Below are 22115 nucleotides of genomic sequence, written 5' to 3' on the forward strand. Positions count from 1 at the left end.
AATAATTATTTAATTAAATTATTAAATTAATTTTCCCTCGATGAAACATATTTCTAAAGTTGATTAAGCATTGTTATCCAGTCACCATAGAATCATAGACGAGAGTCTCACAACTAATATCAAGCTGTCAGATGATGAATAAAGCACAAGAGCAAAGAGATCACATCAATGACCCACATGAACAAACACAGCACAGCACCGTCTTTTATCCAGACAACGGTATGCGATGGGGCTGTGACCAATATATGGTGACAGTACTGTGAATGGTGACATGGTGGGGCGTTTTGTCCCATTACATAGGTAGGGAGTGTAAGATCGTTTTGAATTGAAAGCTGTGAACCAAATGGAGCAGTATTTAAGTTGAAATGAAAAACAACAAATTTAAATTGGATTGCAGAGAGGCGCAGAAGCAGTGTACTGTATGAAATGACTGGAGGGACAGATTTCCTGCCCGTCAAATCTATCTAAGGCGCTGTGGGCTGTAAAAATAAAGCTAAGTTTTGGGTACTGACTAGCCCCTCTCCCTATTGGCTATTGCATACCCACTAGATTCAAATGACTATAGTGTGTCATTGAGGAGAGAGCGAGAGAGAGAGAGAGAGAGAGAGAGGAGAGAAGTAAATGGCAATATTTGCTCGGTATTTTTTCTGGGTAATGAGGAAGAGGACATACTTAAGGAGTTAAGGCTGGTTTTTGTTCTAAGAGTAATAGAAAAGAGTTTTGGGGTTATATTTGGATCTAGGTTTTTTGTAGGGTTTAAGGGGGGGTGGTCTTAAGTCTTTAAAGAAAGAGGTAAAGACTGGCAACAGAGAAGGTGAGTGAGAGATAAAAGCAAAAGACATTGTCTTTCTCTCATATACACAGATCCCTATGGAATGCAGGGTGTGCACCCCAGCATCGCTTGCTCGAATTCATTCCTTTTGTTTAGTTTGAAGAGACCAGTTTTGTTCTCTTTAAAGAGAGAATTTTCGTGGGTGATTGTATAGAGTGAAGAGTTATTGGGAAGGGAAAATTTTCTTGCAATGAGTTCCTGCTGCTAGAAAACAAAAAGCCAAGCTTTCATATGGAGGGAGGCAAGAGATTTCGGGTATGATTAGTTTATTTCCTTGCTAATGATTGAATTGCCTTGTAGCAAGTGAGGAACCTCTGTGAGTAAGAAAAGGGAGAGAGAGAGAGAGAGAGAGAGAGTAAGAAAGGGGAAGAAGATGAAATCGATGAATGATAATAACAATGGAAGCAATAATAACTGGCTGGGATTCTCTCTCTCACCCCACATGAAAATGGAGGTTGCTTCTGACCCCCAACATCATCATCACCAGTACCATCATGAATCCCAGACTCCTTCTTCTGCTGCTGTTGCTGTTTCTAGTGCTGTTCCAACAGGCTTCTATGTGTCCTCTTCTCACTTCAACAGCCCTGGAATCTGTTATGGGGTTGGAGAAAATGTTGGCTTTCACTCTCCTTTGTCTGTTATGCCACTCAAGTCTGATGGCTCACTTTGTATTATGGAAGCTCTAACTAGATCACAACCTGAAGGTTCGCTACTTTCCTACTTTCCTTATTTCCTGCTTTTGTCCTTGGGAATTAGGATTCATCTTTTTTTTCCCCTGCTATGGAAAACTGTTCTAGAAATACTCATTTCTTTCAATCTTTTTGTGTGTTAAGGGATGGTGCCAAGTTCATCACCAAAGCTAGAGGACTTTCTGGGTGGTGCAACTATGGAAACTCAGCAGTACGGCAGCCACGAAAGGGAAACAATGGCCTTAAGCCTGGACAGCATGTATTATCATCAAAACACAGAGCCAGAAACTAACAGGCAAACTTCTGTTGAGCTTCATGAACCCTATAGGCACCAAGACCAACAGTTCCCGGTTCAAACTCATCCATATTATAGTGGAATAGCATGCCATGGCATGTACCAAACCTCACTAGAGGAAGCAACCAAGGATGCCCAACTTACTGATTGTGATTCCCAGATCCCTCAAATGGCGGATGATGGCATGCCTTGCTTAAAGAGCTGGGTTGATAGACAATATTCCACCCATAATGCACTGGAGCAGCAACTTAATAGCACCATGGTTGATGATGGAGGAGCTACAGGATCCATTGGTCCTATGGGTTGTGGGGATTTACAGTCTCTTAGCCTGTCCATGAGCCCTGGTTCTCAGTCAAGTTGTGTTACAGCGCCCAGACAGATCTCTTCGCCTACTGGCACTGAATGTATGGCCATGGAAACAAAGAAGAGAGGGCCCGCAAAAGTGGGTCAAAAGCAGCCTGTTCATAGGAAGTCCATTGACACATTTGGGCAAAGAACATCACAATATAGAGGTGTTACCAGGTTAGTAAGCACTGCTTTTTAACTTAACATGTTCACTGTTATGTTGTGCTACCATATCAGAGAAATCGTTTAACTGTTTTATGTTTTCTTCTTTCATTTGGATGTTTCCTTTCACTCTTGCACATTTTTCATTCTGTTACTCATGTTTCTTTGGAGTTTTTGTTTTGCTTCTGTGTATGCAAGTAACCCTTGTCAATTTATTATCTCCATCAGGCATAGATGGACGGGTAGATATGAAGCCCATCTCTGGGATAATAGTTGCAAGAAGGAGGGACAGACCAGGAAAGGAAGGCAAGGTTGGTCAAGCAAACAAAATAATACATTTACAGTATATGTTTGGAATTATTGCTTTTTGACTGCAATTCTTGGTCCCTCTGTCCTCCTGGCCTGACTTGTGTTATTTAATTCTTGTCATGTTCATACTTCGTGTGGATGCCTCCATTCCCATCGATAATAATTTCAGTTTATCTGGGTAAGCTTTCTCTTAAACATTTATGAAGAACCATTTCATAAAAACAATCTTATTGTGAAGTTAATCCCAGTTTACCTTTTGGACTTGTAGGGGGGTATGATATGGAAGAGAAAGCTGCAAGGGCTTATGATCTTGCTGCCCTTAAGTACTGGGGACCTTCTACACACATTAATTTTCCGGTAATATTAATTCAACCTCTGCGAGTATAATCATCTCAAGAATTATTGTCTTAGTAACTAAAATACCTTTTTTTTTTTTAATGTCTCAGTTGGAAAATTACCAGGAAGAACTTGAAGAGATGAAGAATATGAGCCGACAGGAATACGTTGCGCATTTACGAAGGTAAGGACATGAGTTGCAGTTCTTAAATGGTGCCTGTGGTCCTAATTTATGAGAGTCATTACAGATCAAAACATTTTTTTTTTCTTGCTTTGCTTTACAGGAAAAGTAGTGGGTTCTCCAGGGGGGCCTCAATGTACAGAGGAGTAACAAGGTTCTTACTGATCTTTATTTCATAACCAGCCAATTTTTGAACTGGAAAGTTGTTTATTCTAAAATTGTCCTGTTATCAAAATTTCTTCCTTCTAATGCCAGACATCACCAGCATGGAAGATGGCAAGCAAGGATAGGCAGGGTTGCAGGAAACAAGGACCTTTATCTCGGGACGTTCAGTAAGTCCTGTCATATAGTTTTAAAATTATTCCATAATTTGTTGGCTATATTCCTTCAATCATTCTCATTTCATGTTCAAACTTTGTTGGGCTCTTGTGCATAAAGAACTTTTAAAGGACTCATTTTTATGACCTCTGCACTCATGCCTCCACTAAAGACTAGTGATACTTTTATAAGGCTGATGATGTCTACTTTGGGACTGCACGATGCATGCCTCTGAATTTCAGTAACGTTTCAACTTTTCGTAAGGCTGTTTTCTATCAGTTGAGCTGATAAAGATGGATAAAAGTATTTTCTGACTAAAATTATTTGATTAAAGGCCTTTTTTTTTTATATATACTCTTTTATGCTAATCAAACTGTGGGTTATTTCATTTTTGCTTAAAAATGTTTTGAATAAAATTCCAGGCACCCAAGAGGAAGCTGCTGAAGCTTATGATATTGCTGCAATCAAGTTTAGGGGAGTTAATGCTGTGACTAACTTTGACATAACAAGATATGATGTTGAGAGGATCATGGCAAGCAACACTCTACTAGCAGGAGATCTAGCCAGGAGAAACAAGGAGACTGAGACGAGTAATGGGGCAATTGAATATAACGCACCAGCACAAAACGGTGGTGAAGCCATACAGCTTCCAAATAGCCATGCCAATGGCTCAGATTGGAAAGTGGTTTTGTACGATTCACCACAGCAGCCACAGCCCAATGCCTGTGTTGATTCCCTTGATCAGAATTCCATAAGTGTGGGGAACTATCGCAGTTCCTCTTTTTCAATGGCAATGCAAGATATTATCGGTATTGATTCAGTAAACTCTAGCCAGCCAATGGTGGATGAATCAGCCACAAGACTAGGGACTCATTCCTCAAATACATCATCATTGGTGACCAGTTTGAGCAGCTCAAGAGAAGCTAGCCCGGACAAAACAGGCACCACAATGCTGTTTGCTAAGCCTCCACTGGCATCAAAGTTCGTTACCCCTACAAATGGTGTTAATCCTTGGTTCCAAACAGCAGTACAGCTGAGGCCAGCAGCAATCTCCATGTCTCACTTGCCAGTTTTTGCAGCTTGGAATGATACCTAAAAAAAACCTTCGTGTTTTGTTTAAACAGGTGAAATTTTTTGCATGGACAAGGGAAAAAAAGGGGGCGAAGTAGAACTTTTCATTATGTTAATCTTTTAGGTTAGTGGAGAAAATTGTGGGATCAATGAAAATTCAATGGTGGGGGTCAATGTCAATTATCCTTGTCCTGTCTATAATCTAAATGTATGAAACTTTTGGCACATATGGAGCTTTTGGCTCATTGGAATGAAAGGTTTTGCAAAATGTAGGGAAGGGATTAATGATTAAATTGTGTAATTGATGTTGGCCCATATGGTATTATCGAATGAATCTGCTTTTTTCGGTGCTGCTAAGTACATTAACAGCTCAATATGTTGCTCAATAATGCAAAAGTGCATCACTTTGACTACAAAATCTCTTTCAATTCCCTCAATCTGTTCCTCAATTTGCATTACACCATCATTGCAATTCCTCTTCTCTTATCCAGGCTTTCCTCAAAGGCAACGGACATTCCACTTCATCAATTGGAAAAAGATGGTGGGTGGAGATTCTTTGATTGTAGTACTTTAAATTTTTAGGATTTTATTTGTCATAATTAGTTAGAACTTTGTCTGCTATATAATTTATCTTTCTTTGTGAGGTTATGGTTAAAAATTTCTTTAGCTTTTTCTTATTCCCTTTGATGTGAAACTAAAGAGAAATTACACTTAAAAGCGATTCCATGTCCTTGTGTGGACACTCATCAATGGGGTGATTGATCTCCCTCGTGTGGAGACTGCTTTCCTGCTTGTGTGAGTCTAATTGATTGCTATCTTGACTCTCGTGGCATTTTTTTTTCTAATGACAACGAGGATTTGATGCCGGATAACTTGGAAATTAGATGTCCATCTTTCTAATTAGGATCACTTCTATCCACAAAATAAAGCACACAACTCTGTAATCACTTCTTTATTAATTTTTAACCTTTGAATTGTTTCAGAAGCCATAAGCACCCTTGCTGGAAACTCTTCTTTCTTTCTTCCCCGTTACGTTTACAGTTCAATGTAATAGTACTACCTTTAAGAGGGTGACTTCAGTATAACCATAGTTATTCTGCTTATGATTTGAAAACTGAGCATTAGAGCCACCAAAATAGTTTCTCTACAAAGCAAAAATAAGGCTCCAAACACTACTTTTGCAACCGCATTTTATTTAATATTAATTTTAATAATTTTAATAATAAATATTTTTATAAACTATTTTTACTAAATATATTAATTACTCATTAGCTATTTAAAAATATTTAACTAAATATATTATTATTTAAAATTTTAAATATTTATAAATTTATATTAGAATAAGTTTAATTTTTATAAATTAAGATAAATATCTTCATAATTATAATATTTATTGAAATTACATATTGAACTTAAGGATTTAAATGGCTGTACATGATTTCAGCAAGAATTTAATTTTCTTTTAAAGTAGGAATTTAGTTAAATTAAAAAGACAAAAATATTGGCTTTTTTTATTTTTTAAAGAAAGCTAAGCTTTTTAAATTTGCGATTCAAAATAAAGATTAGAAATGTGTTGTATGAATGGCACAATCACAGACAGTGATCACCGAAATGAGCAGCTTTCATCCAATATAAAAGGCCAAAATGTTGGAAGAAGAAAACAACCTTTGATTGGACAATTAATGAAAGAAGCATATATAAAAGTTAAAAAAAAAAAAAAAACCTGCAAATGAGACAGAAAAGGTCCACAATGGAGCAATTGATGGTCAAAAAGATGGCAATTCATGGAGAAAAAGATTACCAAGTGGATAGGATTTTTAACACAAAAAAGTAAAAAAATAAATAAAAAATAAATTTCTTCAAAGCTCTTTAATTTTAGTCAAAAACTATAATGACATGTGCTCCCTGTTGAAAGCTACTGGCTTAATTTGCCAAAATTAGATTAACGGTGTTTGGTATCTGTGCCTTTAATTCTCATAGATAAAAATAATGCCAGGTGAAAGCCTTCACTTTTTATTGGACTGATTTAACATGGCCGGAATTAATCTTGTTCCAATGAATTAAAAATATCTTTACAATATATAAAAAAAAAGAAATTAGCAAAAACGTGCAACGCAAAACAAAGCTATTGGATGTTTTTGTATCTCTTCACTCTCTCATCTAACAATGTCTTGACCCTTGCTCCCCTGCATCAATTGTCCCTCTTAGCTCTCACGCTCTAGCAACCATCACTCTCATGTTACTGTTTTTTTCACCCGATTGTTTCACTCAACGTCACCTCAATTTTTCTTCCATGCTCAAATCTTAAATCCTTCATCCAACGCCTCAAATATGAAAAATTCCTCTATTGCATGGTCCTCAATGACAGTGCACGGATGGCTGCAAAGCAGCTCTAAGAGTGACAAAGTGATTTGGGTATATTCTTCGGCCATCAAGGGTAGTAGGAATCAAAATGATAATGTTATGTGATACTACAAGTGAATAAATTTTGACTGGAATAGATTTCAACGTCTTGAGGTTTTTCCAGACGAGTTTGATTTACTTTGGTTTCATTTTGATTTTGGATGAGCCAGTTGGGAAAAATAATGACCCTTGTTATGGTATGTTACTGTAAAATAATCAACCTCAACTCATTGATAATCGATTGTAACATAGTTGTGGATGGTTGAGGCCACTACAAAGCAAGTTAAGGAGAGAAAAATCAATTGGTTTGTTTGTGGAGAGAGGAGTAAGAATCGAAAATGGGAAAGGAAGAGTTTCTATGGCTATGGGGAGTGATCTCATGATCTCCTCGCAGAAGTAGCAACGGTTGTACAAGAGAAAAAACCAAAGCAAGAAGAAGAAAATGGGAACATGAAAGGGCTTTGTAGTTTAACTGCATCGTTTTGGCAATTGAATTTTAACCTTGATTAAGTTTTATAATTTAAAATAATTTTTTAAAAAATATATATTAACTGTGGCAACTTTGACGTGTCCCTTTTTCTCCAAAAAAACCAGACATGAAATTAAAATTATTACATAAAGGCAGCAAATAAATCTCCATTATAAAATTTAAAAGAGATAAATAAAAATAAAGATATAAATTTTTAATTCATATATTAAAGTGTTTAAATAATGAATGTATTATAAGGAAAAAAATATGCTTAAAAAATAAAAAAAAGAGAATTTACTCTAAATGAATAAAAAAAATTAAAAACAAAGGTATTTGTAAAAGAGAGCGAACATTTTTAAATAAAAAATGTTATGTTTAGAAAATATTTTAGATTTATGAAAAAAGAAAATAGATTTATGAAAGATTTATCAGAAAAAGAGAGATTTATCATATAGATGTATAGATTTATTAAATAGAAGGAAAGAAAGGGATGAATAGGGTAGACACAAGTAGGGCTAAGGGTGGCCTTCGCCCCAAATATTTTTAAAATTATTTTAATATATATAGTAAAATTTGTTTCTCTATTAATTAATAACTAAAAATATGTATTTACTTTATAAATATTTATAAAAAAAATATTAAATAAGTGCAATAATTTTTTTTTATTAATTGGCCCTTTTAAATTTTCTATCAGTCTTTAATAATTTATATTTTATTATTTAAGTTGAAAAAGTAAAAATATTTGATTGTCATTAAATAACTACAAAAGTTCATTTAAAAAATAATTATTCAAATTTTTTTTATTGGTAGTTGTTATTTGATGAAAATTAAATAAAAGTTAATCTAATAATTTTCTATCACACAACTTAAAATTAGTTGGGATTTTTTTTGCTTTCATAATTTCCTATAAATATAATTCTTTTTATCTTCCTTCTCATTTTGCTTTCTCTTTTTTTATTTCATTTTAATTAAAAAATTATTTTATTTACATGAATACAAAAATATAAAATTAGTGATTGCAACTCTCATATAAATTCTAAATTGATCAACTTAAATATACATTTATTTTTATATTATATATTTACTTTATTATTTTACTAAACTCTAATTTTTCATGTCTCTTTAATTTTAATGATTATTATTTTTGATGTTATACTATGACGTCGGAGTTTATATTTATTTTTTGGCTTTTAAATCTATGAATTTTATATAAGAATTTGGCATAATTCTTTGATGCTACTGATTTTTATTTTCTAAATAATATAATTTATATTATAAAGTTATACAATAGTCAAAACCATAATTTTGTAATACTTATATTTTTTATAGATATTTTAATATAATTTTTAAATCGATAAATAATTCTTATAGTTTGATATCTTATATTATTTTTAATTATTATATATTTTATACTCTATTATATATGTATAGGTGTATGTGAAAAATATTTTATTAATGTATTTATAATTGGTTTCCCCTTGTGGTGAAGATATATTGGAGAGAGAGATTTATCAGATAGAGAGGAAAAGAGATTTATTAGAGAAAGTCGAAGATATTTAATAGAGAGAGAAGTATCAAAGATATAAAGATAAATTTATCACCAAGAGAAGGAGAGAGAGATTTATCAAAGAAAGAGGAATGGATGTATTAAAAAGAGGAAGAGAGATTTATCATTGAGAGAAGGAGATTTATCAGGAAGACATAAATAGAGATTTGTCAGGGAAAGACATAGGAGAGTGGGAGAGATTTGTCAAATATAGAGAGAGATTTATCAAAGAGATACACAGGGAGATTTCTCAAGAAGAGAGGAAGAGAGAAAGAGACAGAGAGATTTTTTTTGGGGGGAGAATGGGGGAAAATATATAGATAAACAAATAGATTCATAATGGAGAGAAATTTATTATAAAAATACATAGATTAATTATCTTATTAAAATCATAAAAGAATACTAAAATTAGATAATTTCATTTAAAATTTAAATAAATTATTAAAGTAAATTCAGTAATTTCATATTACAAGTCAATTTGATAAAAAAAAATAGTTATTAAAATTTTATATCACAAAAAAAAATGATTTAAGTTAATAAAAATTAAATCAATTTGATAAGTTTTATATTGTAATTTTTTATAAAATGTAATTAGAATAATCAAAGTTATTTTTAATTATAAATAAAATAATATTATCTAATTAAAATGTGAAAGTTTGAGTGTTTAGCATAATGGAAATTAATGTAGTATTTTATTTTAGTCATTCTTAAAAATTAGTAAGTTTATGAATTTACAAGTTCCATTTATTTGATATGTGAGTCTTCATATATAAAATATATCTTGAATTTATAACAGATGATGTCGAAAATTTCTCAAATCATAATCCCTTTAATGTACATTAAGTTGATTCCTATAATATTAAGGGGTGATTTAGTACGGATTAATAAGTGATAATTATTACTCTTATAATTTTTAATCTCTCATTAATATTTTTTAGATGTATAAAGATATTATATTAACTTTTCACTTAATTAATATTTATACCTTCTTAAAATGTCAAATATTACTATTGAAAAATTTAAGTTAACTTTTTAACTTTCTACTAAACATATCCTAAGAAAATAAAGAGTGAAGAAAAATCATATGTATGGATATATACTTTTGTAGCAGGTGAGAGAGTAAATAAATATTGATATCTCAAATGGTCCCAAAACGCGTTAGCCACCCTCATGGCTACATAACAGCTAGGTCACTGGAGCCTGGAGGGCTGAACCAGCGCAGATGTTTGTGCTGTGATCAGAACCTGATAGGGAAATAACTTAATGGATGTTTGTATTGTGGGGAGTCTGTTTCTTACCAGGAGACCTCTAGTAGTCTTGTAAGAAAATAAAAAAATAAAATAAAATAAAATAAAATTTGTCCTTTATATTTTTCCTTTTTCATGTGATATACCCATTAGAACATGATAATTTTACTCTAGTCCTAGTCGTGCCTCCACATTATGAATGACCTCAAACCTAACATAATTGAATTCTTGTGCAATAGGCTTTATTGCTTTTACATGGGATTCTCTTTAGCTAGTCAGCTGCATATAATGTCAAAAAAATAAATAGAATAGTTACAAAGAATTAGATAGAAATTAAAATATATTTTTAAAAAATTTTAGTCGTAATCTTTTGATGTTTGATGCATTTAATCCCGATTTGACTCCTTACTCAAATGTTGAAATTAAATATTATCTTTATTGTTTGCAATGGTTGAATCAAATGCAAATTGCTTGAGACCCACTATAATTTAATGGTAGGTCCTTCATGAGAATTGCTAAATAAGAAAAAATGAAATCAATTAGCCATGAATTTTGGGCCTGAGGATAATAATTGTTACTCTCGAAGAGCTCTTTTCTCTTTTCAAGTTAAAAAATAAAAAAAAAAATAATGCATTTTTTAGTTTTCAAATATACTATGAGGGTGTCTAATTTTGCTATATATTTTTAACTTTTAACTTAAAATATATATTTTTTACTTATTAATCAATTTAACAATAAATAATTAATTATTTGATAAAATTATTCAAATGTAAATTTTAATTAGTTTAAGTTAAAAATATAGTTAAGAGTAACTTAATTTATCAAAATTACCATAAAGAATATAAAATTGTGTATTGTCAAAATGAAAACGGTGTTAATGTTTTAAAAGTTATCAGGATAATGTAATTTTTTACGTGATAAAAAGTAATTTTAAAATAATTAAATAAATGATAAGTAAAAATATTTTATTTATAATTTTTGATTTATTTTAAATAATTTTTTACCTTATAAATAGGATTAATTGACTTATAAATTAACTAAATATAGTTTATATATGAAAAATTCTTGTCTATTAAATTTATTGCAGATGCAAAATATGTACAATAAAATTAATATAAAATAAGGAAAAATTTTTCTCATATAGATAGATGAAGAAGCAAAGCTGCCTGCAGAGTGCAGACCAGGCCAGTGATTATTGCCAAGCAGAAGAGTAGCTAGATGGTAATGGATACGCCATATCCATATTGGCCCATACCAAAAAACAAGAATGTGACCTTTCATTTCGTACCTCTGTATTGCAACCTTGTCTTAAATTTTATTTTACCATACTCAATATACGTAGACATTAGAAATATTAACTGCGTAGAGAAGGACATGCAACGAGAACATGTTGAGCTTTAATTGCCAACACAGAAGTTGCAATATAGGGAACCCTGCTCATTTAATTGCCAGTTTTGTCATTATTAACATTTAACACTAAAACCTGAGAGATCTCTCTCGTTTGTTACCTGTTCATTGGCTTTTGTCTCTTCCCACCCAAACTTGTCTCCTATCTCTCAAACATGAAATTTGTTTTATATTTTATTTTCACCTCTTAATTTTAATTTATTATTAAAAAATTTTAAAATTTTAATTTTAATTTATAAAAATTCTTATAACTCGATATAATAGAAGACAATAAAATTATCTTTTTATCTTATTTTTTTTTATTCAAAAAACATCAACTCTTTTAATTATCATTTGAATTTTTTTAAAAAATATTAATATTATCATAATAATTTATTTTAAAAAAAATTATTATTTACTGAAAAGTATTAAAATTATATTTATAAATGTATATTCTAACTTAAAATGAATTTTTAATCTAAAAATTTATTATTGTAAGTTAAAGAAATTTTTTTAAAATAAAATTAAAATTAAAATTTTTTTATAATAAATTAAAATTAAAAAATATAAATAAAATACAAGATAAAATTTAGAGACAAAAATAGACTATAAAAATTACCCTCGAACGTTCACCAAACTATACAATGGTGATAATCTTATCACACTCTTGCCTTCAAAAAAATTCGTTCATTCTTTCCTTGGATTATGTATGGCAGAGAAGACATTTTGCCTTTCATATCATTAATGATGAATAATTTTATGAGATTTTATTTTATTTTTATTGATTTAATTTTAATTAAAATACAAATTTGTGGTAGTTATTATAGACAAATAAATGTACGTACAGAGTTGTAGGCGAAGGAGGAAGATGCGGCCTATGGGCTTTGGAAAATAGGAAAAGGGTGGCGATTGCAGCTGTCAACGTCCCGTATCTAGCTAAGAATCTATTGTTGACTTGTGGCTATCTACGCCTCGTGATTCCTTCTTCTGTCTTATTTATTTATTGGGTATATATGTATATAAATTAATTTTATAATTATTAAATTAATATTTATATTAAAATTTATATAAAATAAAATAGAGATATAAAAATTTAAGTCAAATTTATAATAATTATAGATTTATTTATTTATAAAAAATATTAAATAAATAATTTTTAATGATTAAAAGTAAATAAGAATTTAATTTTTTTAATTAAAACTACAAGATCTAATTTTTATTAAAAAAAACTAAAATATTATTTTTAAAATTTTTAATAATAAAAATATTAAATTTATTTTAAAATTTAAAATTAAATATTATTTTTTTTATGATCTTCGATTTTTTCTCTTAATTTTATTTAAATTAAAAATAATTTATTATTAAAAAATATATTTTATAAAGTGATTATTTATTTACCTCTAATAAAAAATTTAATACTTTTTAAATTAATCTGATCGGATTATTAATTTAATTTTTTTCATTTATTTATTTATTTAGTTAGTTTTCACCAAGAGTTCGCGTGGCATTTCTACGCCGTCGCTGTTACTGTTTCCGCCGTAACTGCCTTTACTTCGAATTGCGTAGCGTCAGCCCGAATTATTACAGTTTTTATTATTCATAATAATACTGCTTATCAACAACTGGAGACGTGGCCTGACCTGACGAGGTCCTCTGCTATAATTCAATGCCACAGAACTTATGGATCTCATGGCATAGGCCATATCTTATTCATGGGCTGTTCTGTTTTCTAGGCCACGTTCATTAAACAATTTTGTTAACTTTTTTAATAAATTCCAGGACCTCACATTAATTGTTAACGATTGTTATGAGGTCATAGAAGGAAAGTTATTATTTAAACTTAATTTATTATAAATTTATATATTTAATTAATTTATTTAATTATAAATTTCATATTTTAATTTTATTTTAATAAATTTAATTTAAATAAAAAAAATTTAATCATAAATAAACTATGTGTAGGTTAATAAAAATTAAGACCCTTAATAAAATTATCATAATTTTATTTAAAAGCACATTTTTCCCTTAAACTTTTATTTGTATGTATCTGCTGTAAGAAATCAGAAAAAAAAAAAAAGAAAAATTAATCCGATCCGGTTGAGTCAAGCGGGCTTAACTCATTCAGAATTACAGGGAAGTCCATCATAAATCAATTTTGTAAACTGATCGACCATGGACACAGGATCATAAATAAACCTGCTTCTCTACTTCTGCAGATCAGCAAAATGTTTTCCAATAATTCAAAATTTCTAATATATTCATGGGTTGAGAGATTTTTCATTTTTCACCCATCTGAATTAATACCAACAAAGAATATTCATTGGCCAACCTACTGTTCTTTGCCCTTTATTTTTGTCAACTTTCCAGCCGGAAAGTTGAAGCAATTTCCACTGTATATAAGATTTAGTAGACAAATTACGACATAATTTTTTTTTATTATTTTCTTTGGTCTTGCAAAGCCGATATGTTTGAAACCTGAAAGTAGATGTAACTTTTCGAATTCAATCCAAGGTAGACGAACAGAAAATGGACGTAAAAAGTGATTGCATGTCCTGGTTCGGATATAGGAGGGGATCACTTGCGTTCACAAATGGTAGTGTAAGCAAGTAAAATAAGTGAGATTTACATATTTTTCTTAAATTTAGAGTAAATTTTTCTAAAAAAGCAAGATGACAACGAGGAATTAACGCCGGAGAAGCTGGAATTTTCTCTGCTTTCCATTGTCTTGAATTTCAAGAAAGTCTAAATTGACATGTTATCGCCAAGACTAAAAACAAGGGAAATTTTCTGGTCAATTGTAATCACTTTTACGATGCTTAATGGAATTTAATTAATAATACAGATGTTATCATGTAGAGAATCCAATGTCACATATATAAGTCAGTGGGGAAAAAAGTGAGCAGAAGAATGAAGAGATTTAATGTTTTTCAAAGTCTTTGAATTGTTCACTGATATGATCATAAATTTGTCATTTTCTATTAAATTCTTCAAATAAAATAGTACCTAATAAATCTATAGGAGAATTCTTTCAAGACACTCGATAATTCTATATATAAGTTAGATTGGCGCTAAATATTCAAGCGATGTCTTAAGCATTTGAGCCTAATCTAAAAACTGACTTATGAGTGAAAAGTGTTCAGCAATCATATAAATCAAGTTAGCATTAGATAAGTAATATAGGTTTGCAAGTTTTGATATTGATATGTATTTAGTGTCTAACAAAATTAAATATTGGAAAATGTTGTTACATTTTCCTTTAAAATAAAAACAACATTGATTTACAGCTAGGAATTGGAATGTATGTATGGCCTAGAGATTGTAATCACCGAAAATCTGTACTTTTGACGAAAATTAGCGTAACAGGAAAATAAAAACAACATTGATTGGACAGTGAAAACGAAAGAAGCATGTAAAAAGCGAAACACTCCAACAACTACAACAAAAGCTAGAAAAAAGAAAACGTCAGAATCACAAACAAGATCGATTGATAGTCAAAAAGCTCGCAACTCATTAACATAAAGATTTTCAAAATAATCTTGTAATTTTCTTCTTCTTCCTTTCTTTTTATAATATTAAGAGAAAACCAATCACGACAAGATCAATAATGTTTATTTTTTCGTTGCGTACAGGTTGGATTGGCGAAACTTGCTTGCTGTAAGACAAAATTGGAAAAGAAATTAGTGGGTTAATCTTAGTTTATAATTCGTACAATTATTAGGTCATGTAGCAGCTTATGAAAATTCACAAACTTAATCATGGATATTTCAATATCATTAAGGTAAATGAGTGATTTTTCTTGTCCAAAACTAAGTTACATGATCAGAGATTGTGTAGATAATCTAACGTGATGGCTAAGATTTAAACAGTTAGACCGAGTAGAAGGTTGCTAGCAATCTGAATAGAGCAGAAGCTTGCTAGCAACCTGAACTGAGCAAAAGACTACGAAGACAAAAGAATAGTTGCCCACCCTGCAAACTAAGCATTGCCACTTTGAACAATAGAAGCTTCAGTCAATGATAAAGCTAGATTTTCAAGAGAGAATCTCGGATATTATCTGATATTCGAGGGTCATATAGCTCGTACAGATGGTTACTATTGATCTGGGCCATTAAACAGATACGCTTATTTTGCCAAAATCGTTACAGAAGTTTCCTTTATATATTCTATTTTGCCTCGAACTATTATCACTAACTTGAGTATCAGAGTAGCTGGTTAGAAGACCATCAACCTCACCATTTGCTTGTTTTACAGGCTCGCTGGAGGTTTATGTGGAATATTGAATAGTCTTCAGAGGCTCACAGTAGCATCAATGAGGCTCTTCATGCATGGATCTTCTGCTTGCTTGTGAAGGCGAAGCAGTTTTGTTTTATTGTTTTTCACTTTCTATTAACGGTTTTGTTATACTCATTAATCATGACAAGTTTCATGCAGATCTACCATAATCAATAGTTAAAATCTTTCCATCGTACATCTAATTGTTGCGATGGAATAATAATTTCTTGAAATTGAGGCAGATGGATGTTTGTACAAGGGAGACTATTTCTCCATGGGAACCTCCAGGGAGTTTGTGGCTTTTCTTGTCTTCATTACGGGACTGAGTCATTCATGTGAGCATGCATGTCTGACAAATCAAATTAGCATAATCGGATCTCATCAGAGCTATAGCATGATTTTTCAAATGTTTCGAATCTTGTCTAATATAAATGCATTTATTTTGTACTCTATGGATATATATTTTCCCATCCATGTAGTAAAATTTGCTGGTAACAACTGGAAGGGCGGCCATAGATTTATAATTTGAGTGGCTTGTGTTCTTCAATCCATAAAAACACAGCAGTGGTCGATTCTCTTTCAATTCGTCTTTGTTAATTACTTGAACCTTACGTTTCCTTCTTCCTGACAAAATGACAGTACTGCTGCTTACAACTTTAATGTGTTTTCGAATCTCATGGTCCCCTCCCTTGCATTTATGTCATTCTATGCATGGTTGATCAATTCGTCAAGTGCACAGAGAAAATTTTTAGTTTTAGGCCTTATCTGTGTTCCTAATAAAATACATAAGGTCTGGGAGTTCAGACTTTGGCCCAGATCAGTGAATTTCAGCTCAGGAAGCCCAGAGGATAGGCTTTCTTGGGCAAACAACGAACCCAAGTTTGTGAAGTTTGATTTTATGAACAATGGATTGGAACTGTGGAAGAAACGTGGCCTAAGCCCTTCAAGGTTTTATAACCATCCATGAGAAATTGAGATGAAAGTGGGAGAGGACTAGACATGGAATAGAATAAGAAGCTTGAGTGATAGTTTAATCTGAGATTTGTGCAGATCAATTATAACTTCAGAAGGTTCTCAAAACCCTGTACCATTTTTGAAAATTTCGAGATGTTTTGAAGAATTATTGGAAAGATCTTGATGTTGAACAATGTGTTGGAATGAAAATGCATGTTGGCCTTTCAGAAATCTTGGTGCTTTATAGGTTACAGTTTGTGTATACGAGGGATCCTCATCATTATCAAGATTTGGCAATGGCAGATAAATGCCTGCTCATGTTACTTCAAGAATTAATCTACTATGAGTGCTAACTTCCATCCATTAATTTAAAAATGTAAATTAAAATATGATGTGAAATTTAAATCTACTGAAATATTTTCTATACATATGGTATATATTCTCTGAGATATTTCTGTGTAGCTAGAAGTACTAATTAGATGGAAGCAAATCAACTCGTTCATGGGCTAGAGTTAGAGGGCACTAGCTATATCTCCAAGCCCATTTTTAGATTGGGGTGGTTCAGTGCACGAAATATTATTCTATACTTGTGATTTATAAAGACGATTGATATACACGACCTTACCTACTCATGACCTCCAAATTATGAATGATTTTTTATTTGGAGTGCATTCTTGGGGTTGGATAGGATAAATAGTATGCATCATTATTTTCAGTTTCCTTAACAGTAGCCTTTCTGCTAGCTTTTAGTTCTGAAGGTGAAGCTGCATTATGATAACTTCTCTTCTGCGCATGCTTCCATTAGTCTCATTGGAGGACATGGGAATGGGAGTGGAAAATTTAATTAAAAGAAGAAGAAGATGATGATTCTTTGTATGTGATCTCATTAATTCTCCCTTAAAAACTAACTCCATCATGGGATTGACCATTTTACTCCAATAATGTTGTACTTTAATTATACTTAATTAAATATTTTATGGGTTGCTGTGTTTAACTTGCCATTAATATAATAAGCAAGTATTGCAAGCTCTGCATTGTATAATTAGAAGAAAAGGGAGTTTGTGTGAAACTTTCTGTAAAGAAGAGACGAAGGAAAAAGCTTCTGTAAAAGTATATAAAAATGCAAAAAGACTGGGGGAAGGAAGCACCATGCATGGGTTGTGTCTGCTGGCTACTGTGTGTTAACTTTGCAAAGCAGAGACCCTAATGAGTGATGATTTTCTATTGTGTTTGTTTTAAGAGAAAACTCAGAAAAAATATTTTTTTTTTCCATTTATTTTACGGAAAATAATTTGTATATAAAAAATGTTTTTCCATAGAAAATATTTTTTAAAATTACAGCTAAATAATAAAAAATATTTTTCATAAAAATATTTTTTATTATTTAGCTGTAATGTTAAATTAATAGTATATATTTATTTTATAATGTATCTATAAATATTTTTACATTTTAAAAAGATTATTAAAGTCTAAAAAATGAAAAATGACTTCTTTTTTATGAAAAAATAAAGTCATTTTCTTTAAAAATAACTTAATTTCCCTTTTGATTAAGAAAATATTTTTCATTGATCAGTTTTTTTTAGTGCACCAAATGTTACAAAATATGGCAAATATTTTTTAAGAAAATATTTTCTGTCAAACAAATGGAGCTAAGAAAATGAAAATCTTCTCTCATTAGCTTAAATATTAATGCATTTGTTTGTTAGGGAAGGACTATATTTTGGAAAAATTATATGATAAAACCGATATATATACAACAGATTCATTGTAACTGTTAATTATGGTGGGTTCCATGTGAGTCCCATCATAATCAATGATTATAATCAAACTGTTGTATGTATAACAATTGTACTAATAGCCTGTTTGGATTAACTGTTGAATACAACTGATAGCAATTGTTAGTAAGTATCATTGATACCGATAACTGATAGCTGATGATAGCTGTTTTATATTAAGTGTTTGGTAAAATTATATTTAACTGTTGCTATTAATATGTGAAATGACTAATAAGGGTATATATCATATAATTTATTTTATTATTTAAATAAATATAAAATTATAAATTTATTATATTATATTATTTATTTTATTATTAAATTAAATATATAATTATTAAATTAATATATTATATTATTTAAATAAATATATAATTATTAATCTTTTATATTATATCATTTATTTTATTATTGAAATAAGAAAATAATTATTTGTTTAAGATAATTAAATAATTTTAAAAATATAGATAAAATAATAAAATAATTATTATTGTTAATAGAAAATTTTATAATTAATTTTAAGTTTTTGGATATAAATAAATATTTTATATTTTATATTATTAATAAAAAAATATTTTAACAAAGTTGAAATACATTAATTAAAATATTAAAATTATAAATAAAAAAATAAAAATATTAATAATATTAATTTTCAAGTTAAATAAAAAATGATAATATGGTCAAAATAAAAAATAAAACCAGATCAGCTATCAGCTGATGAGAAACAGCTCTAAAAATAGAGTCGATAAACCGCACTGATGGGTATCATATCAGTTGCCCATCAGCTATCAGCTGTATTTTTTTAAGCTTACCAAACACCACAATTTATCTGTTTGGGTGTCTATCAGCTATCAGCTGAACCCAACAGGTAAACCAAACACCCCCTAAATAAAAATTTGATGTCTTGAGTGTTGGTGGATGTAAACTCACCTAGAGATTAACACATGTCACACGAGTGGAATTAATCAAACTCAAATCGGATTAAAGGGTTTATTTTTATAATATCAATTTAAGGAAAAATTTGATTTAATTTAAATTGAGGTAATTTAATAATTAAAATAGTTATTTGATTTTTATAAGAGAAATTAACCGTTTAATGGAATTGAATCGTGGAATTGAATCATCAAATTGAAATTAGTGTAATTCAAGATTTAAAAGGAAAAGAAACTAAGAAATGTTTCTAAATCATTTTGAATATGTTAATTGATATCAATCAAGAATGGTTTAATTGATTTTTCTCATGCTTTATAAAGTGTCAAAGGTAGGAGTCTTAGATTCAAATTTTCTACACAACACGATGAACATACGTGTATGCATGGATAGCCCACCTTCATTATATAATTTATATTGTTGGATGGTGCATTACATATTTTCTTAATAAAAAGAGATATAAATCATATAATAGAGTTTTACATTTTATTTATTTTTATCCTTCACAAAGTAAATTTTTTATTATCAATGTTTTTTTTTTATTTTAATCCGATCCATCGTGAATTCAAGACATGAGATATATAATATGAGACATCTGTTAAATATATAGATTCTACATATTTATAATTTGAATTCATAATAGATCAAATTTATATAGAATTTCCCATTAAAAATATTTAACAATTAATTGTAATTTTTAAACTAAACAAATGCTAAATTTAATACTCTTTTTGTCCATTTTATCTATCTTTTTTTTTTAAATTATTTTATTTATGATTGTCCATTATTTAAAAAAAAATTAAAAAAAAATTAATTTTTTTTCTAATTTTATCCTTATTTCTACTAAACATAACAATTAATTTATATAATTTTCTAACATTCTTCTTGGCACTTACCTCTTTTAATTAAAATAAAAGTAATTTACTTAAATTAATAAATATTTAATTATAATTTAGGTGATTTAGCTAACAGTAATGGATGATAGCTATATATACGTTAAAAGTGAGAAATTCAATTTCTTCTCTCTCTCTCATAATCAAAGAATTTACATTGTCTAAAACAAAAGTGATTAAATGTTTCTAACAAGTCAATTAAAGCATAATTAATTAAGAAATTTCTAGTAAAGAAATCACTCTTTAATCTCAATTATGAGAGATATCTCCGGTAATCTTGCAATTTTCCATGGCCTTTCAATTTTCACAACCGAAAACAAACAATTCATTCCATTGAAAATCAAATCCCTCTCTCTCTCTCTGCGCCCTTGACCCTAATAACGTCACCAGCTGTCCCACTCTAGAATCGTACCCTGAAGAATGATTTGGTGTGAGTACCCACATTGATTAGTTAGGTGTACCATCTCAATCATCACACCTACATACTGATTTTGACTATGCAATTCCTCGCGTGGGGTCCAAATCACATCTCAACAACTCGATGAACTCATTCTTACGGTGAGGTTTGTTACACTTGATCAAAATTAAACCGTCGTAAGCAAAATTAGCCGCTAATGCCGGAACAATAGTAATTATTAGGTTAATCCAGTAAGATCACAACCGTTACTTATGTTGACCAGGTAATGTAGTTTTGACCTGATAGATTGGTTTCATAAACACAGAGGCCTGTTTGGCATTACTGTTAAAAAAATTATTTTTTAAATATATTAGTTAGAGAGTATTAAAAAATAAATTTTATCAATTTTAATAATAGAAATACTAAAATAACAAAATAATTTTTTTTAAACTATTTTTTTCAACATCGTCTAAAATGATATTTTTATTCAGAAAAACAGTTTTACGTTCTGAAACTCAATGTCAAAGAGGACTATAGATAGCGGCAAAGGCACTAATCTACGGTCTACGTCTACTAAACCCACTGCCTAGGAATGATAACCATAGGCACCCACAAAAATCACTACACTTGAATTCAAACCGATTAATATTTTAAAAATTTAAATTCATTCTAAATTCATTAAAATTTATCTTTAATTATCTAAATTCAACTTAAATTTAATTATTATTATTATTTAAAAAAAATTGAATCTGTTTAATTTTATATATTTTAATTAATAATCTAAATAAAAAAATTATTTTAATTAATAATTTATATTTAAAAATTTAATAATTTCATAAAATATTTAAATTCTATTTTATATAAATAAAATAAAATAAAATAAAACTTTATAAATTTATTATAAAAATATATATTTTATATTTAATTAAGTATTTATATAAATGAATTCGGATAACAAATACTTAATATGTAAAATTTGAATTCAAACCAATCATGAGTATTATTTTTTAAATTTAAATTCATATCAAATCTAATTATGTATCATCAAAATTTGTCTTATTAAATTTCAGTCAAATCAAATATTTACAAAAACTCGACTTCTATCATCCCTGCTACTACCTAGTACGCACCAGAACAACAAGGTAAATATTAAAATCACATACTTGCTATGGGACACAAGTTTTCTTGAAAGGAGACCATAATATTCCATCACATTATACTCTGCAGCTTTGGTGCCCATGTAAGTTGTGCACTAGTTTAGTCTAGCTCCGAGCAAACACTATTATTTCAATATTCCACCGTACC

General features: G+C 29.8%; 1 protein-coding gene across 1 annotated transcript; it reads left to right on the forward strand.

Moving 5' to 3' along the window:
* Window positions 1–273: 273 nt before the first annotated feature.
* On the forward strand, window positions 274–4831 carry LOC110665499 (AP2-like ethylene-responsive transcription factor CRL5). The gene is made up of 9 exons (XM_021825665.2): window positions 274–1536; window positions 1666–2338; window positions 2552–2634; window positions 2802–2810; window positions 2901–2989; window positions 3079–3152; window positions 3253–3303; window positions 3405–3481; window positions 3890–4831. Exons 1-9 carry the CDS (start codon window positions 1206–1208, stop codon window positions 4561–4563), a joined length of 2061 nt encoding a protein of 686 aa, XP_021681357.2. The 5' UTR covers window positions 274–1205; the 3' UTR covers window positions 4564–4831.
* Window positions 4832–22115: the final 17284 nt, after the last annotated feature.

Source organism: Hevea brasiliensis, chromosome 2 (genome assembly GCF_030052815.1).
Source record: "Hevea brasiliensis isolate MT/VB/25A 57/8 chromosome 2, ASM3005281v1, whole genome shotgun sequence".
In the NCBI taxonomy this organism is placed as follows: domain Eukaryota; kingdom Viridiplantae; phylum Streptophyta; class Magnoliopsida; order Malpighiales; family Euphorbiaceae; genus Hevea; species Hevea brasiliensis.